This window comes from Schistocerca americana, chromosome X (assembly GCF_021461395.2).
Source record: "Schistocerca americana isolate TAMUIC-IGC-003095 chromosome X, iqSchAmer2.1, whole genome shotgun sequence".
In the NCBI taxonomy this organism is placed as follows: domain Eukaryota; kingdom Metazoa; phylum Arthropoda; class Insecta; order Orthoptera; family Acrididae; genus Schistocerca; species Schistocerca americana.
Genome location: NC_060130.1, coordinates 369811405 through 369830657, shown reverse-complemented (window position 1 = coordinate 369830657; position 19253 = coordinate 369811405). Strand labels below are relative to the sequence as shown.

Sequence of the window (19253 nt, the reverse complement as noted above, 5' to 3'; positions counted from 1 at the left end):
CTCTGGTTTTCGGTGAGTCATTGAAGTCTTTTGATGTAACCTTGTAAATGTGGTACCTCATTGTCGATGCTGCCTCTGTGGCTGCACTGCAGACCTTTGCATCTACCACAGTCATCGGCAACGTGTGTTTCATTTGACTGGCACACGTTAATTCTGTGGCTCCAAATTTGTTTCTCAATACTTGTGTCTTACGCTTTTTACTACATTCATTTAGCTCTACAAACGACCTTGATGGCCTATCAACTCGAGTTTTGCAACATGGAATTGTGATGATACCTTGCAGCCAGTTATGGTTATTTTTAAGAAGGTACTTTCAATCGTGTTTGAAGCAAGCCATCGTTACTTCAATTGTGACTTTATATAAACACATTATGTCTGAAACCTTTCTTTTCTTCATCAGGGAAGGTAAGATCTGATAATATATAATCCTCCGTAAAGTCCAATCTTTCTACAAACTCTTTTTCCAGAACATCTGTTCATAAGGACATAAAGGCCTTTGTTTGTCATAATTTTAACTTTCAAAGACTCGAGGAGATGAATGAAATGCTTTCAAAATTCATTTCGGAGATTACATTTTTTATAGCTGGCAACTCGTTAATGTTAAACAATCGTACAAAATAAACTGCGGTATTCAGCGACAACTTTTTTAAATTTCCAGTAGAGGAATGATTTTTCTGTCAAACTGTATTAACAGGTACGCAGGGAAACACTCTGCAGTGTGACAAAAAGAATGATTATAACAAAAATAGCAAACAGTTTGAATGAAAATATGTATAAATAACAGTAGCCAGGCGGTTCTTCGGAATTCATATTGCCTTTCACTACACTTTAAGCAGAAACACGCTTCAACACATTCACAAACGCAAAGTGATTTCAAGCCAGTGGAGAAGCTTCAGATGCATCGCAAGTGAGACTTAAATATATACCAACTCTACCACGTATCAGTGCACAATAAGCAAATAACGCATTGCCTCAGCAATGCCCTATCCATCAGACTATCGCAGGAATGTAGGCATTCTTGGAATTACTCCCGTTTGAAAAATGGACTTTTGGCCAGCAGGGCAAAATACCCGTGTGTGCGCCGTGTAGCTTTGTATTGGAGAATGGTAATGGGATAATCAATGGATCGCTGGTTCGAACCTTACTATGGTCTTTTTTAATTTTATTTTTTTCTTTCAGCTCGATCGCCTACATCATTTAGATATAAACATTTATCAAATATATGCTAATTAACACATATCTTATCATCGATATTTTATAAAAGTTTGTCAATAAATTCGTGATGATTTTTTAAAATTTAAACAATCTCTATTCACAGTATTGTATAAAATATCGATAATTTAGAATTTATGTAATTATGCAGTGTGCGTGGTACGCGGTTGCATCGATGAGCTGAAAAAGGGGCCACTCCACTTTTTTAAATTTACGATTACCGGAATAACTGTATGCATCGTTTCGTATAACATGGAATCATATCTCATCAACAGAAGAGCTCGTTAGAAGGGCGTTGAGTAAGAGAAGAGGCAATGTCCAATTGGACCTGTTCTAATAAAAAAGAAGAATCTAGACGATGTAAAAAAAATTCTACAATACTTACCTGACGAGCAGAAATCATTTCGTTACAGTATGTACCAGCTGCTTTTTCATTGCTGTAATGAGTATGGATAGTAAAAACTTACACAACAAAATCCTTTCTCAGCAAACAGAACACTGGTTGCCACATCAGCATCATCAGGTTCTAAAAGGTGTCATCTCCAGTACATTCAAACTCCAGTATTGACCACAGTCGTTAGCTAAAGTGTGTTGTAATGGTGTATATTGTTTCACCCGGGGCCAATTGCTACATGGGAACTCCACGACACCATGCTTAAACCTGTTGTGTAGACTCCTGAAAAACTGACTTTCCGAGACGTGACCCCTTTTCCAACTCACCGGTTCAGTGAGAACAAGAAGACACACATTTTTTTCTAAAAACCGATTATTAAAAAATGGTTCAAATGGCTCTGAGCACTATGGGACTCAACTGCTGAGGTCATTAGTCCTCTAGAACTTAGAACTAGTTAAACCTAACTAACCTAAGGACATCACAAACATCCATGCCCGAGGCAGGATTCGAACCTGCGACCGTAGCGGTCTTGCGGTTCCAGACTGCAGCGCCTTTAACCGCACGGCCACTTCGGCCGGCACCGATTATTAGATGTATGTTAATTAGCAAATAAATTTGATTAATTTTATATTTAAATGATGTAGGTGTTCGAACTGAACGAAGAAATTAAACAAATGTGCATCAGGTGCTGTTTTCACCTATATGTCAGAGTCCTTACTGCTCCAACTATACAAACACACAACAGTATGTTTTGCACTATATAAACCATGCAATTGCTGCTCTAAGCTTACCACTACTTACAAAGATACGTGAGCATCACGTTTTTCTTCACAGTCGTTAGCGGTTGTCTGCTGTCCCGTAGAAATCGTAGAGAGCCATCACTTTCGTAGCTGCAGAATGAAATTTAGGAAAGTAATGAAGGAGCAGTACATATAATTTTAATAACATCTCTTTTCTGGAACTATCCTCGAGAAGCGGAGAGACACAGAATAAAAAAAGTATTTAATAGTTTTTTTAAAAAAAACTGACTGCATTTTTCGAGTTGCTGGCTGCTTCTGATAGAATGCCGGTCTAATCTCAGTTGTGTGGGCTGTCAGCCCTTAGCTTCCTCTGGTGCATAGGCGCTGCTGGCGGGCGGCCATATTTTAGGAGTGAAGCAACATTGGAGCGCAGTGTGGCTTATACTCGCATCTAAAAGTGATGCGCATCACTTTCGCGATCTACTTCCGTCTTATCTCCAGTGTGAGGAATGCTTGCCCATCGGCTGTCTCATGTGCTAGAAAGGGTGCGACTATTATCCATCGCTCTCTCGCAATCGTGAATCAAATGCATGGGATGCTTCCGGCAACTGTTTGCGGATAAGCCATGTTGGGTCTTGTCAGCTACGTGGGCGGCAGTCAGCGTCCACAGCGGTGTTTCTCTGGCCTTCAAGCTTTGGCGAAGCAGCGACCACTCACGGCGGCGGTAGTGGGCATTGAGTCGCTGGAGGCTTGCGCGAGCCCCGGGGCAGCGGTCGCGGCAATAGGCTGACTTATCACGAACACTTGCTTGACGTGGTCCACCATTTCCACTGGTGCCGCATCAGGAGGATGTTGCGCTGTTAGAAAATAAAAATGAAATATCCTAAGTAAAAACGCGCAGAGTATCAATAAATAATTGATCATTTGTGGAGAAAGAATAATCGTAAGTATTTCCTAAAAACAAACAGAATGTTAATAAGTCGTCATTTTTAAAAAAGAAAGTATTTACATAGATAATATTAATAATTGATTAATAGTAAGAGAATTGGATGGACAAATACTTTCGAATGTGACTGACTTGTTCTTCTTTTTACTCTGGTTGGAGACGGTGGCTGATCTCTACTGTTAGTGCTTCAAGGTAATCCTTTCAATTGACGTTCAGACCTGGAATGAGTGAATTCGCTTAATTGAAATAATAATAATAATAATAATAATAGTAATAATAATGATATTAATAATATGATCAAACCCGGTACAACATAACAGGCATGCACGGTGGATACAAGCAGAAACAGATACATACAAGATGATACCACAAATGCCTGAAGTGATAATTTTGCAACATGAAGTCACCCAAGCAATTAATTCTACTCACAATTGGAAAGCCCCTGGAAAAGATAAAATAGCAAATTTCTGGCTAAAGAAATTCACCTCAACACATTCACATCTAACTAAATTATTTAACAGTTACATTGCAGACCCATACACATTCCCTGATACACTTACACATGGAATAACTTATCTGAAACCTAAAGATCAAGCAGACACAGCAAACCCAGCTAAATATCGCCCCATAACATGCCTACCAACAATATACAAAATATTAACTTCAGTAATTACACAGAACTTAATGACACATACAACACAGAACAAAGTTATAAATGAAGAACAAAAAGTATGTTGCAAAGGAGCACTAGGAAGTAAAGAGCAACTGATAATAGATGCAGAGGTGACATATCAAGCTAAACTAAACAAAGGTCGCTACACTATGCATACATTGATTACCAAAAAGCTTTTGATAGTGTACCCCACTCATGGTTACTACAAATATTGGAAATATACAAAGTAGATCCTAAATTGATACAGTTCCTAAACATAGTAATGAAAAATTGGAAAACCACACTTAATATCCAAACAAATTCAAATAATATCACATCACAGCCAATACAGATTAAGCGTGGAATATACCAAGGAGACTCATTAAGTCCTTTCTGGTTCTGCCTTGCTCTGAACCCACTATCCAACATGCTAAATAATACAAATTATGGATACAATATTACTGGAAGATACCCGCACAAAATCACACATTTGCTATACATGGATGATCTAAAACTACTGGCAGCAACAAATCAACAACTCAACCAATTACTAAAGATAACAGAAGTATTCAGCAATGATATAAATATGGCTTTTGGAACAGACAAATGTAAGAAAAATAGCATAGTCAAGGGAAAACACACTAAACAAGAAGATTACATATTGGATAACCACAGCGACTGCATAGAAGCGATGGAAAAAGCAGATGCCTATAAATATCTAGGATACAGACAAAAAATAGGAATAGATAATACAAATATTAAAGAAGAACTAAAAGAAAAATATAGACAAAGACTAACAAAAATACCGAGAACATAACTGACAGCAAGAAACAAGACAAAAGCTATAAATACTTATGCTATACCAATATTGACCTACTCATTTGGAGTAGTGAAATGGGGCCCCTTAGGGAAATGGCAGCAAGAGAGGGGAAGAAAACCAATGTGCACTCCGTGTGCATACCGGGGGGAGTCATTCCAGATGTGGAAAGGGTCCTTCCGGATGCCATGAAGGGTACAGGGTGCACCCATCTGCAGGTGGTCGCTCATGTCGGCACCAATGATGTGTGTCGCTATGGATCGGAGGAAATCCTCTCTGGCTTCCGGCGGCTATCTGATTTGGTGAAGACTGCCAGTCTCGCTAGCGGGATGAAAGCAGAGCTCACCATCTGCAGCATCGTCGACAGGACTGACTGCGGACCTTTGGTACAGAGCCGAGTGGAGGGTCTGAATCAGAGGCTGAGACGGTTCTGCGACCGTGTGGGCTGCAGATTCCTCGACTTGCGCCATAGGGTGGTGGGGTTTCGGGTTCCGCTGGATAGGTCAGGAGTCCACTACACGCAACAAGCGGCTACACGGGTAGCAGGGGTTGTGTGGCGTGGGCTGGGCGGTTTTTTAGGTTAGATGGCCTTGGGCAAGTACAGAAAGGGCAACAGCCTCAACGGGTGGGGGGCAAAGTCAGGACATGCGGGGACCAAGCAGCAATCGGTATTGTAATTGTCAACTGTCGAAGCTGCGTTGGTAAAGTACCGGAACTTCAAGCGCTGATAGAAAGCACCGAAGCTGAAATCGTTATAGGTACAGAAAGCTGGCTTAAGCCAGAGATAAATTCTGCCGAAATTTTTACAAAGGTACAGACGGTGTTTAGAAAGGATAGATTGCATGCAACCGGTGGTGGAGTGTTCATCGCTGTTAGTAGTAGTTTATCCTGTAGTGAAGTAGAAGTGGATAGTTCCTGTGAATTATTATGGGTGGAGGTTACACTAAACAACCGAACTAGGTTAATAATTGGCTCCTTTTACCGACCTCCCGACTCAGCAGCATTAGTGGCAGAACAACTGAGAGAAAATTTGGAATACATTGCACATAAATTTTCTCAGCATGTTATAGTCTTAGGTGGAGATTTCAATTTACCAGATATAGACTGGGACACTCAGATGTTTAGGACGGGTGGTAGGGACAGAGCATCGAGTGACATTATACTGAGTGCACTATCCGAAAATTACCTCGAGCAATTAAACAGAGAACCGACTCGTGGAGATAATACATTGGACCTACTGATAACAAACAGACCCGAACTTTTCGACTCTGTATGTACAGAACAGGGAATCAGTGATCATAAGGCCGTTGCAGCATCCCTGAATATGGAAGTTAATAGGAATATAAAAAAAGGGAGGAAGGTTTATCTGTTTAGCAAGAGTAATAGAAGGCAGATTTCAGACTACCTAACAGATCAAAACGAAAATTTCTGTTCCGACACTGACAATGTTGAGTGTTTATGGAAAAAGTTCAAGGCAATCGTAAAATGCGTTTTAGACAGGTACGTGCCGAGTAAAACTGTGAGGGACGGGAAAAACCCACCGTGGTACAACAACAAAGTTAGGAAACTACTGCGAAAGCAAAGAGAGCTCCACTCCAAGTTTAAACGCAGCCAAAACCTCTCAGACAAACAGAAGCTAAACGATGTCAAAGTTAGCGTAAGGAGGGCTATGCGTGAAGCGTTCATTGAATTCGAAAGTAAAATTCTATGTACCGACTTGACAGAAAATCCTAGGAAGTTCTGGTCTTACGTTAAATCAGTAAATGGCTCGAAACAGCATATCCAGACACTACGGGATGATGATGGCATTGAAACAGAGGATGACACGCGTAAAGCTGAAATACTAAACACCTTTTTCCAAAGCTGTTTCACAGAGGAAGACCGCACTGCAGTTCCTTCTCTAAATCCTCGCACAAACGAAAAAATGGCTGACATCGAAATAAGTGTCCAAGGAATAGAAAAGCAACTGGAATCACTCAATAGAGGAAAGTCCACTGGACCTGACGGGATACCAATTCGATTCTACACAGAGTACGCGAAAGAACTTGCCCCCCTTCTAACAGCCGTGTACCGCAAGTCTCTAGAGGAACGGAGGGTTCCAAATGATTGGAAAAGAGCACAGATAGTCCCAGTCTTCAAGAAGGGTCGTCGAGCAGATGCGCAAAACTATAGACCTATATCTCTTACGTCGATCTCTTGTAGAATTTTAGAACATGTTTTTTGCTCGCGTATCATGTCATTTCTGGAAACCCAGAATCTACTATGTAGGAATCAACATGGATTCCGGAAACAGCGATCGTGTGAGACCCAACTCGCCTTATTTGTTCATGACACCCAGAAAATATTAGATACAGGCTCCCAGGTAGATGCTATTTTTCTTGACTTCCGGAAGGCGTTCGATACAGTTCCGCACTGTCGCCTGATAAACAAAGTAAGAGCCTACGGAATATCAGACCAGCTGTGTGGCTGGATTGAAGAGTTTTTAGCAAACAGAACACAGCATGTTGTTATCAACGGAGAGACGTCTACAGACGTTAAAGTAACCTCTGGCGTGCCACAGGGGAGTGTTATGGGACCATTGCTTTTCACAATATATATAAATGACTTAGTAGATAGTGTCGGAAGTTCCATGCGGCTTTTCGCGGATGATGCTGTAGTATACAGAGAAGTTGCTGCATTAGAAAATTGTAGCGAAATACAGGAAGATCTGCAGCGGATAGGCACTTGGTGCAGGGAGTGGCAACTGACCCTTAACATAGACAAATGTAATGTATTGCGAATACATAGAAAGAAGGATCCTTTATTGTATGATTATATGATAGCGGAACAAACACTGGTAGCAGTTACTTCTGTAAAATATCTGGGAGTATGCGTACGGAACGATTTGAAGTGGAATGATCATATAAAATTAATTGTTGGTAAGGCGGGTACCAGGTTGAGATTCATTGGGAGAGTGCTTAGAAAATGTAGTCCATCAACAAAGGAGGTGGCTTACAAAACACTCGTTCGACCTATACTTGAGTATTGCTCATCAGTGTGGGATCCGTACCAGGTCGGGTTGACGGAGGAGATAGAGAAGATCCAAAGAAGAGCGGCGCGTTTCGTCACCGGGTTATTTGGTAACCGTGATAGCGTTACGGAGATGTTTAATAAACTCAAGTGGCAGACTCTGCAAGAGAGGCGCTCTGCATCGCGGTGTAGCTTGCTCGCCAGGTTTCGAGAGGGTGCGTTTCTGGATGAGGTATCGAATATATTGCTTCCCCCTACTTATACTTCCCGAGGAGATCACGAATGTAAAATTAGAGAGATTAGAGCGCGCACGGAGGCTTTCAGGCAGTCGTTCTTCCCGCGAACCATACGCGACTGGAACAGGAAAGGGAGGTAATGACAGTGGCACGTAAAGTGCCCTCCGCCACACACCGTTGGGTGGCTTGCGGAGTATCAATGTAGATGTAGATGTAGATGTAGACCTAGAAGCACTCAATACACTTACACGATCACAATGCCACAAATATAGAATACATCACATACATTCAGCAGCTGAAAGATTCACATTAAGCAGAAAGGAAGGAGGAAGGGGATTTATCGACATAAAAAACCTACATTATGGACAGGTAGACAATTTAAGAAAATTCTTTATAGGACGAGCAGAAACTAGCAAAATACACAAAGCAATCACTAATATAAATACATCGGCTACACCACTGCAATTTCATAACCACTTCTACAACCCTTTAGATCACATAGCATCAACAGATACGAAGAAAGTAAATTGGAAAAAGAAAACACCACATGGCAAGCACCCGTATCATCTAACACAGCCACACATCGATCAAGACGCATCCAACAAAAAAATGGTTCAAATGGCTCTGAGCACTATGGGACTCAACTGCTGAGGTCATTAGTCCCCTAGAACTTAGAACTAGTTAAACCTAACTAACCTAAGGACATCACACACATCCATGCCCGAGGCAGAATTCTAACCTGCGACCGTAGCGGTCTCGCGGTTCCAGACTGCAGCGCCAGAACCGCGCGGCCACTTCGGCCGGCACGCATCCAACACATGGCTAAGAAAAGGCAATATATACAGGGAGACGGAAGGATTCATGATTGCAATACAGGATCAAACAATAAACACCAGATATTACAGTAAGCATATTATTAAAGATCCCAATACCACAACAGATAAATGCAGACTTTTCGAACAACAAATAGAAACAGTAGATCACATCGCAAACGGGTGTACAATACTAGCAAATACAGAATACCCAAGAAGACATGGCAATGTAGCAAAAATAATACATCAACAGCTTGCCTTACAAATAAACTTATAAAACAACACGTTCCCACAAAATGTACTGGAGAATGATGAATACAAACTATACTGGAACAGAACCATTATAACAGATAAAACAACACCACATAACAAACCTGACATCATACTCACCAGTAAAAAGAAGAAATTAACACAACTAATCGAAATATCCATACCCAATTTAACAAATATACAAAAGAAAACAGGAGAAAAAATTGAAAAATACATCCAACTGGCTGAGGAAGTCAAGGACATGTGGCATCAGGATAAAGTTGACATTATACCAATTATACTATCAACTACAGGAGTCATACCACACAATATCCACCAGTACATCAATGCAATACAGCTACATCCAAATTTATGTATACAACTACAGAAATTCGTAATTATTGATACATGTTCAATTACCCGAAAGTTCCTAAATGCAATATAACATATACCGTACAGTTAAAAGGAAGCCACGCTTGATCAAGGTCCGCGTCACTTTCCATTTTTGACCAGACATAACGTCTGAGAAAAGAAAGAAATAATAATAATAATAATAATAATAATAATAAGTGGCGAGGGGAGGGGGAAGCTTGATTCCTATTGGGCTGGAGAGAAGGGGGAGGGAAGCAGTGACCTTTATTTCCCCGCCATTGTTATGTCACGTAATTCTCCATGATGCATTGACAGGGTATCAGGTTACATCCTGACCTTAAATACACCTCACGCAATTATCCAACAGGTGTGGGCAGAGGGTTGAATTTTCCGGAAAAGTGGGTATGACATTAAGACAAGATTGTTATCGGTGGTAGAACCCGCACTCATCCTCCACTATTGACAAGTTTAATATTTCCAGGTATCCTTCTGTCTATGCATTCTCGCTAAGAACGCCTTGATTTAGGTGAAACTTCGATATATCATACTGGTCTTTCAGAAATAGTTTTTCAAAAATTCTTATCTTCCGAATATATCATTGTTATGTCTTGTCATTAAATTTGTTAATGCTCAGTATTATGTTTCACCAACTTCCTCATCTCAAGTGGGCAAATCAAACTGCAGGTTCATAGTTGAGGTTCGTTTAGTTTCAATTCTGAAAAATGTTTCATTCTATAACTTCATCTGCGACCTATGTCCCTATTCCTACCTACACTTGTTTCATTATTGACAGATAGCCTGATCAGATATCGTACCTCAATTTCACTAGATTAATCGATAACATTTGGTTTGCTTAAGCATTAGGACAGCCCCCCAAGAGTCTGGCATTCGAGCCCCAGTTAGTTGTATGGATTTCTTTGATACATAATGTGATCTCCTTCCATGTAAAAGGTATGTGCGTCAATCCATTAGGAATATATTTCATAAGGCCTCTAGCTTGATGATGACTACGAAGTTCATCATTCCCACCACTTTAACGTAGTGCTGTTTCCCCTCCTTCCCCCCCCCCCCCTCTCTCTCTCTCTCTCTCTCTCTCTCTCTCTCTCTCTCTCTCTGTCTGTCTGTCTAAGGCCTTCTACTGGCACAATGTGACCGGTTTCTTTTTGTTCGCGACAGACCTCCCTTTAAGTAGATCGAATTCGGAAAGTAGATTTACGATAATTTGTTCTAAAGTTAATTGTTCACAACATTAACAACCCTATACACCCAGGGACAGGATGAGGGTGTAACGGCTGTAACTAACAACCCTATACACCCAGGGACAGGATGAGGGTGTAACGGCTGTAACTATATATATCAATGAATTATCCCCTCCTCTCAAGGAATTCCCCAGGCGATCGGGGAGGGGGGGGCCTCCCTAGTATCTATGCCATCCCTGTGGTACATCCCCAGTCCCTCAGAAAAAACTTTCGTATTAGCTGCTGCTTTTCTCATTGCAGCCACTTTACGAGACGTATGTGGAATGGAGTAATAATGTTTGCTCACAGCAATTAGAGGAAGAGGTAAAGAAATCACCTTTCAGCCTCCCTTTTGTCAGAGTATCGTTTACCTTCCAAGTAGTACCCTAACGTTCAATGAGGAATTCACCACCCTGCAGTTGCTCGCATTCAGATATTTTATACGACTGGTATTGCTATTAGCGATTTGTAGTCAGTGAGGTAATAAAAAGGTAAGAATTTTCATCGGCTATTTTAGATTCAATAGTTACATTTATCTACATTCAGCTCCAACGTCCACCAATCCTCAACCCTCTGCAAATCGCTTCAGGTTACCGGATCGCAACCCAGCTATAGACAGGAGCCTACATCTAAATACGTATTCAGCAAACCACTGTACGCTGTGGGCTATGTCGGTAGTATTACCCATTTCTTTGTGCCTTTTCTAGTCATATGCGTAATGATCGAGTAAAAATAGCAAGCCGCTGTGGTGGAGCGGTCCTAGGCGCTTCAGACCGCACACGGCTGCTACGGTCGCAGGTTCGGGCATGGACGTGTGTGATGTCCTTAGGTGTTAGTTAGGTTGAAGTAGTTCTGAGTCTAGGGGATTGATGACCTCAGATGTTACGTCCCATAGTGCTTAGAGCCATTTGAACCAATTTTTGATGGTGCTAGGGTCGTATAGGTTGGCGTGTTCCATTCGAATATGCAGCGAAGACAAAAAAATCTATGAGACAGACCATCTGTTTAGCCAGGAAGCATAAAGGTGGATTAGAGTTTGTATGGAAGTATATAGACAATCAGATTTGAGATTGGGATAGAAGAGTAATCTGTAATAGTGATGGTAAGTATTCGCCACCATGCACTGTACAGTGGCTTGCAGCGTGTTTGTTTTGTATGTAGGATGCTCACAGGTGATGGAGTTCTTTGCAAGCAGATGGGAAGACCTATGGTTGCGCTTGTAGTTGACCTGAACATAATTAAATATATTGCACATTGATTGGACTAGAAATCGTATACATTGTCATTGGAAATGTTAGCCGCAGTAAAATGCTTAGCAGTAAGCACCTGAAGTGAACTGAAGAAGACTGCATGTGTTGGGGTCAGATCCATTTGGTGTAATCTTGAGAGAGTCAACCAAAAAACTTGAGGAGTGATAGGTTGGTTAGCTAAAGGAGAAGAATATGTCAGCCTAAGGCTGAAATTCATTTTCATGGAATTTTAAGGGGATATAATCCACCCACAAAGATGTGATAGTCTAGGAGGCAAGTGGCTGCATTTCTCATCGTCAAGTCACCTAGATACTGTGGGACTACAATCTGATCGGGTTGTAAGTGGCTCCAAGATGACTGCTGTTGCTGGAGGAAACATTGACAATTATTTGGTCTGGCTTGTTCTTCTTGGTTACTTGGCTCTCGATGTATGATAGTCGGATAAGCGTGTAGGTACTGGATTTGCTTCTAAATAAATAACTACACTATACATACGTGTACTGCCTTATGGATATACTCTGTTCTACAGAGAATATGCTATCATGGTCGGTCCACTCCCAAAGAGCGTGTGGGGGAAAATGAGCAATGCTATGACTAAAAGTTGAATCTTTCCCTGATGTTGCAGTAGCTCTGAATTGTGCATGGTGGTGGGAGGCTGTTGCACCAATGTAGATGATTCGGCAGATAGCGCGCGTGTTGAACGATCTGTGATACTGTATTATGGAGGTATATCCCAGCTGAAAAACAGGTGGCTATGCTTTCAGTGAAGACTCTGATGCCATTATGCCATTGTATATGTAGTGTAGTGATCACTGGAATATGATAAATTAGATTGGGACAAGTAGATTATCATTTGAATCGATGAATTGCAGATCAGACTATCTTTGTACAGTCCTCGTAGTGTAATGGTGCGGCAGTATGGTTCCCTCGGGCATTAAACAATCTGTATCTATCATAGTAATCCTAGGGGGGATACATACATCTATTTTTACTTGATAATTACGCATGTGATTGTAAAAGGAACGAAGAAATCGATACTACTGCTACCACCATACATTCCTCACTGTGGAGTGGTTTGCAGAATACATACTCGGATGTAGGTTCCTGTCTATAGCAGGGCTGCAACACAGGTAGGTTATAGCGATTTGCAGGGGATTGAGGATTGGTAAGCGTTGGAGTTGAATGTAAATAAATGTAAGAGTTGAATCTAAAACAGCTAAAGAGATCTGCTACTGTTCTATTATATCACTGACTACAAATCACTAGAAGCACTGCCAGCCGTAAAAAATATTTGGCTTCGAACATGCACATGGTGGTAATTTTTTCCTGAACATTAGTGTGCAATTTTTTCTGTTTATGACAGCTCTCTACATAGCCAGTGAAAGGTAGAGAGCTAGGCAGCCTTTCAGTAATGAAACAGTGCTGTCAGAAGGTGATGATCCTAGTCCAGCACAAATTTTCAGCTTTCCCCATTGGTTTAAATCATTGCCTGCTCCAGGGCCGGCCAAACGCTGCACAGTGTGCAGACGTGCGGAAGTGCTGCACATGTGCGACAGCGACATCTGTTATTAGACATGTGTCCTAAATGAACGGTGGCGGCTCCACTTCCCTGTTGTACAAGCTAGAGCGCAACATATCCTGTCTCGTTTACCCCTGGTGACCGTAACCTTAACAGAGAAGTACTGAGAAATGGCAAGTACTGTGAAAAAGCATAGGACGGGAGATCTATGTTCTCAGTCGTTTAAAAATGACTGGGAACTGCAATTCTTTTTTGTAGCCGTTGGTGAAAACTCACAGTGTTTGCCGTGCCGCCGAATAATAGGCGTCCAGCGTAAGTTTTCGATTGAAAGACATTACAATAGATATCACAAAGACGAGTGTAGTGTACTCAACAGTGAAGAACGGCAAGCAAAATTAAATGTCCTTCAGAAAATGGATGAGACACATCAAGTCGATTTTACTGTACGTCAAAGTAACTGATACTTCTTGAACTCTTAGTTTCTTGTGTTACATTTACGCCTGTTTTACTGTACGGTGTACAATGTACTGTCTCCAATTTTCCAGAACGACAACCACACTAAATCTTCACTGCGAGCAAGTTTTAAAATTGCATTAAGAGTTGCACAATCTGGGAAACCCTTTTATGAAGGGGAGTTTGTGAAAGGGTGTCTGATTGATGCTGCAGAACTTGTGTGTCCCACGAACGTTAGCAGGTTTCAAGAAATCAGTCTATCCAAACGAACAGTGACAAGACGTATCAGTGCTATGGTCGGCGATCTGCACAGGCAGCTAATAAATAAGGCTAAATACTTTGTCGGTTTCTCTGTTGCGCTAGATGAAGCAACAGATCTTACAGTTACAGCCCAGGTTGTGATATACATACGAGGTGTTGATAACACACTTTGTGTAACAGAGGAGCGACATCTGTGCGTAGAAACATGCACTACATGAACGCTGACGGCTGCGGCGTGCACGCTGTGTCCCGGAAGTTGCACATGTGCAGGAGCACCGCAGGCGCGCAGAATTCCTGGCCGGCCCTGGCCTACTCGAACCCATTGTGTGCATTTCTTTTGTGTATTATTCGTAGTTGCTGCTGGACCAAAATTATGTCTTCCGTTGGGTTTGTCGAAAGAACGGATACCACATATTTGAATACGTTATTATTAATATTTTCATCATTATTATTATGACCTATACGTTTTAGCATTTGAATTTACCGCGAAAATTCTAATTTACCACGAAAATTTGATTTTTTCCTTAGATTCTGAATTTCCCGAAGTCTTTCTAGGTGTGGGAGGGGAGCAGAGGAGCCCACCCTGTCTTCTGCAAACTGATTAAGTACCGAATATGCAAACTGAATTTTGTAAATAAACAGATATCCTTTGTAATGTAATTGACATTGATTTCAATTTCATGTTGAGAGATCAGTCCAACAGCTCAGCTTAGACTGAGCGATTTTTCTTAAGAGATGGGTGGCAGGGCGTGTGATTTCCCAGAAGGGAATAATAGGGACCACCCAATCGGCTGGGGAATTGCCAGAGAGGTAGGGGTAATTAATTGATCAATTTAATTAATTGGTCAATTAATTTGATATCAATAGTTTCCTCGTACGAACTTTGCTCAGCTACTCAGATCATCCGCGGTAACAGATCACATTGTGTGAAGAGGGTCATTTTCGCTCCCCCTGTCAATCACTTTGTCGAGCTTTGTGGAAGGAAGCGGAATGGCGACACTGTCAAATACGGAGGTAACGCATGTCGTGATGTGACTGGTGGGTGTTTCAGTGGCGATAGCAGCAGTCCGGCAGCGGAGGCGACCGACATCAAGGAGGAGCCGGACGGCGACGGCGAGGGCGACGGCGAGGGCGAGGGCGACGGCGACGCAGAGGCGGAGGGCGACGGCGAGGCGGCTGGCGCGGCCGCGGGCGCGGGCCCGCACCCCAGCGACCCCGCGCCAGACCGCGACCAGCTGGTCGAGGCGCTCAAGGCGCGCATCCGACAGCTCGAGGCGGACGCCTCCAGCGCCGACAAGTTCAAATGCCTCATCTGCATGGTCAGTACTACCTCCAGACACCCTCCTTCAACACATTGCTATTACACTCAAACGTAGCTAAAACTCAATAATTGAGGCTTGCACAGGGTACTGTAGCGCGGAGAGCTGCATCGAACAGTCGTCGGTCTAAAGTCCACAACAAAAACAACAACAACAATAACAAGTGTAAGTTTGTTCATGGAGAAAGGTGTGAAGAAAACAAGGAAGAAATTTCGAAAGAGAATTGAACGTTTGGGGGAAGAAATCAAAACTTTGTGGTTTGTCGATGATAGAGTAAACCGTAGGAGACGACAAACGAACTGGACGAGCATTTGGATGGAGTGGATAGTGCCTTGAAAAGAGGTTATAAGATGAACATCGACGTAAGTAAAACTAAGGTAACTGCATGTAGTCGAATTAAATCAGGCGATGCCGAGGAAATTACCAGTAGCGAGAAACTTTTGAACGTAAATTTAAATTTGAGTGTTAGGGAAAATTTTCTGAAGTTATTTGTCTGGAAGACTTGTACGGAAGTGAAACGTGTACGATAAACAGTTCAGATAAGAAGAGGATAAGAACTTTTGAAATACACGGAGGTGATAAGAGTCATGGATAGCGATATGCACATGTACAGATGGCGGTAGTTTCGCGTTCACTGGGTATGAACGGGCAGTGCATTGGCGGAGGTGTCATTTCCGCTGAGGTGATTCATGTGAAAAGGTTTCCGGCGTGGTTACGGGCGCAAGACGGGAATTAACTGGCTTTGAACGCGAAATGGTAGTTGAAGCTGGACGCATGGGACCTTTCACTTCGGAAATCGTTACGTAATTCAATATTCCGAATTCACAGTGTCAAGAGTGTGCCGAGAATACCAAATATCAGGCATTATCTCTCACCACAGACAATGCAGCAACACTGCTTGCCATTACGTCGCGGCGAAAACTTTGCCTATGGTTTGAAAAATGGGTGAAAGTGCAGTGTCAAGCGACCATAGACCACGAAATCTGCCTATTCACATCGCCAGAAACATATGAGAAAGCACCACAATATCAAAACCATGAGAAGTTGCAGCTTGTATAGCAGAATAGCCACCAAAATAAATGTCCAATAGTATTACGTAAGTTAAAAAATAAAAAAGAACTCCCTGAAGATAGCACATAATGTGCTGAATCATGTCTGGGTGAGACAAAACAGAAAAAAAAGGTGTCTTGCATAAGGCGGAATGCCTCTTCCCATACTATGTTGTATGTGCACCTAACATGATGCCGCCTCAGACGAGAACACAGTGGTAGCTTTAACTTGTCCATTGGGAGAGTCAGATGAAACGCAAGTCTGAAAACAAGACACTACCCTTCTTCACGGGACCACTCGTGATTGGCAATATCACATTTGGCGTGGCACCCAGTGTCTTTGTGTGTATGGAATGCGACTGGTGTGTCGCGGAATTTACATCCTCTTAAAGCTACAGAAAACATTTTCAGAGGAATCTATGACCCCGACGCTGATGCTAGGTATCGAGCATGGCGGGGAGTGTCCTCGTTGGACGTATTCGAGCATTAAAACCAATACACACTGAAGAGCCAAAGAAACTGCTACACGTTTATAATATCGTGTATGGTACGCGCGAGTACGCAGAAATGCCGCAACACGACATGGCATGGACTCGACTAATGTCTGAAATAGTGTTGGAGGGAACTGACATCATGAATCCTGCAGGATTCCATAAATCCGTAAGAGTACGAGCGGGTAGAGATCTCTTCTGAACAGCGCGTTGCAAGGCATCCCAGATATGCTAACTAATGTTCATGTCTGGGGAGTTTGGTGGCCGGCGGAAGTGTTTAAACTATGAAGAGTGTTCCTGGAGCCACTCTGTAGCAATTGTGGACGTGTGGGGTGTAACATTGTCCTTATGGAATTGCTCAACTCCGTCGGAATGTACAATTTTCATGATATGCAGGTAATCAGATAGGATGCTTACGTACGTGTCACCTGTCAGAGTCGTATCAAGACTTATCAGGGGTCCATTTCACTCCAACTGCACACGCCCCACAGCATTCCAGAGCCTCCACCAGCTTGAACAATCCCCTGCTGACATGCACGGTCCATAGATTCATGACGTTGTCTCCATATCCGTACACGTCCATTCTCGACGAGACTCGTTCAACCAGGCAACATGTTTTCAATTATAAACAGTCCAATGTCGGTTTTGGCGGGCCCAGGTGAGGCGTAAAGCTTTCGGTCGTGTAGTCATCTAGGGTACACGTGTGGGTCTTCTGCTCCGAAAGCCCATATTGATGATGTTTCGTTGAATGGTTGTTGGTGGCCCAGCACTGAAATCTGCAACAATTTGCGAAGAGTTGCACTTCTGTCACATTGAACGATTCTCTTCGGTCGTCGTTGGTCCCGTTCTTGCAGAATCTTTTTCCGGCCGCAGCGATGTCGGAGATTTGATGTTTTACCGGATTCTTGATGTTCACTGTACGCTCGTGAAGTGGTTGTACGGGAAAATTCCCAGTTCATCGCTCGTGCGCCGACTATAACACCTTGTTAAAACTTACTTAAATCTTGATAACCTGCCATTATAGAAGCAGTAACCGATTTAACAACTGTGTCAGACACTTGTTGACGCCTACCGCAGCGCCATATTCTGCCTGTTTACATATCTCTGTATTTGCATACGCATGTCTATACCGGTTTCTTTGGCGTTTCAGTGTAATTACCTGTCACTGGGTTGTTAAACGTGTTTCACGTTATCTAGACTGCCATTAAATGTTTCCCCCTTCAAGGCATAAGCTCCATAGCCGCAAAATAAAGGTACGTACGACGTTCAACTCCCGGCCGTTCTCACTCCCAAGGACTTCAGTAACGTGTATCAAATGAACGCAACACGTACTCATTACAACTACTCTGACCAATACTGACTCTTACAGACGCTCTTTGCATTTTCATGTAAATGTGCCTTTTATTTCACGTGTTTCTCTTTTGTTTAGCCTCCCATGTTTTATGTGGGGCGATGTAGAAAGTTGTCTGTCTGTGGAGAAGACAGCACAGTGGTACATGAGCGGAGGGAAATGTCGAAGAAAATTAATGTACAAATGATAGCACGCTACGTTTTCCATATTTCGAAAGTATCGATCCTCAAGGAAGAAGCGGATACAACACTTGCGTGCCAAATGAGAACACACCGTTCTGTATGAAGTTAGTAAGGCATTAGCAGTTACGCCATCAGAAGTTACACACAACTGTTGTAAATGAGTTACGACTGTGAGATGGAGTACATCGTGTACCCCTACCATTCCTCTACTTCAGGCGTCCCAGAGGTTTGCTGGTGTACGCACGCACCATGCACCCACGTCGCCGGCGCGAGTGCGAATGCACGCACGCACCCTCCCTCCCTCCCTCCCCTCACTGTTCGTCAACGAGGCTGTGGGGTATTTACGGAATGATATGCAGGAAGACCTGTAGAGGATCGACGCTTCGTATAAGGACTGGCAGCTGATATTCAACGCAAATAAATGTAGTGTTTAGTACTTGAATACACGGAAACACCGAGTATTGTCTGTTACACTTTCCGTTATCGGTCATTCGAACTAATGACGATTATAAATTATCAAGGTGTTTCCGTCCGGAACGATTTAAAATAGAACTACCACAGAAAACTACCCCTAGTGTAGAAGGTAGTTACCGAAGACAAGTAACTCGAAGAATCCTAAGAAAATGTAATTCATCCACATAGAAGGTAGCTTAGAAAAGTCTTGCCCGTTCGATAGATGTGTATTGAAAACTTTGGTCGAT

At 42.5% G+C, this 19253-nt stretch overlaps 1 protein-coding gene across 1 annotated transcript in view; it reads left to right on the top strand.

Annotated features, from left to right (window-relative positions):
- The window catches only part of LOC124556037 (E3 ubiquitin-protein ligase Rnf220-like), a 678682-nt gene that overhangs the window by 604173 nt on the left and 55256 nt on the right, over nt 1-19253 (top strand). The window contains exons 7-8 of the mRNA XM_047130072.1: nt 15212-15302; nt 15333-15479. Of these exons, the coding sequence (XP_046986028.1) occupies nt 15212-15302; nt 15333-15479 (238 nt within the window). The remainder of the gene's footprint in view (nt 1-15211; nt 15303-15332; nt 15480-19253) is intronic.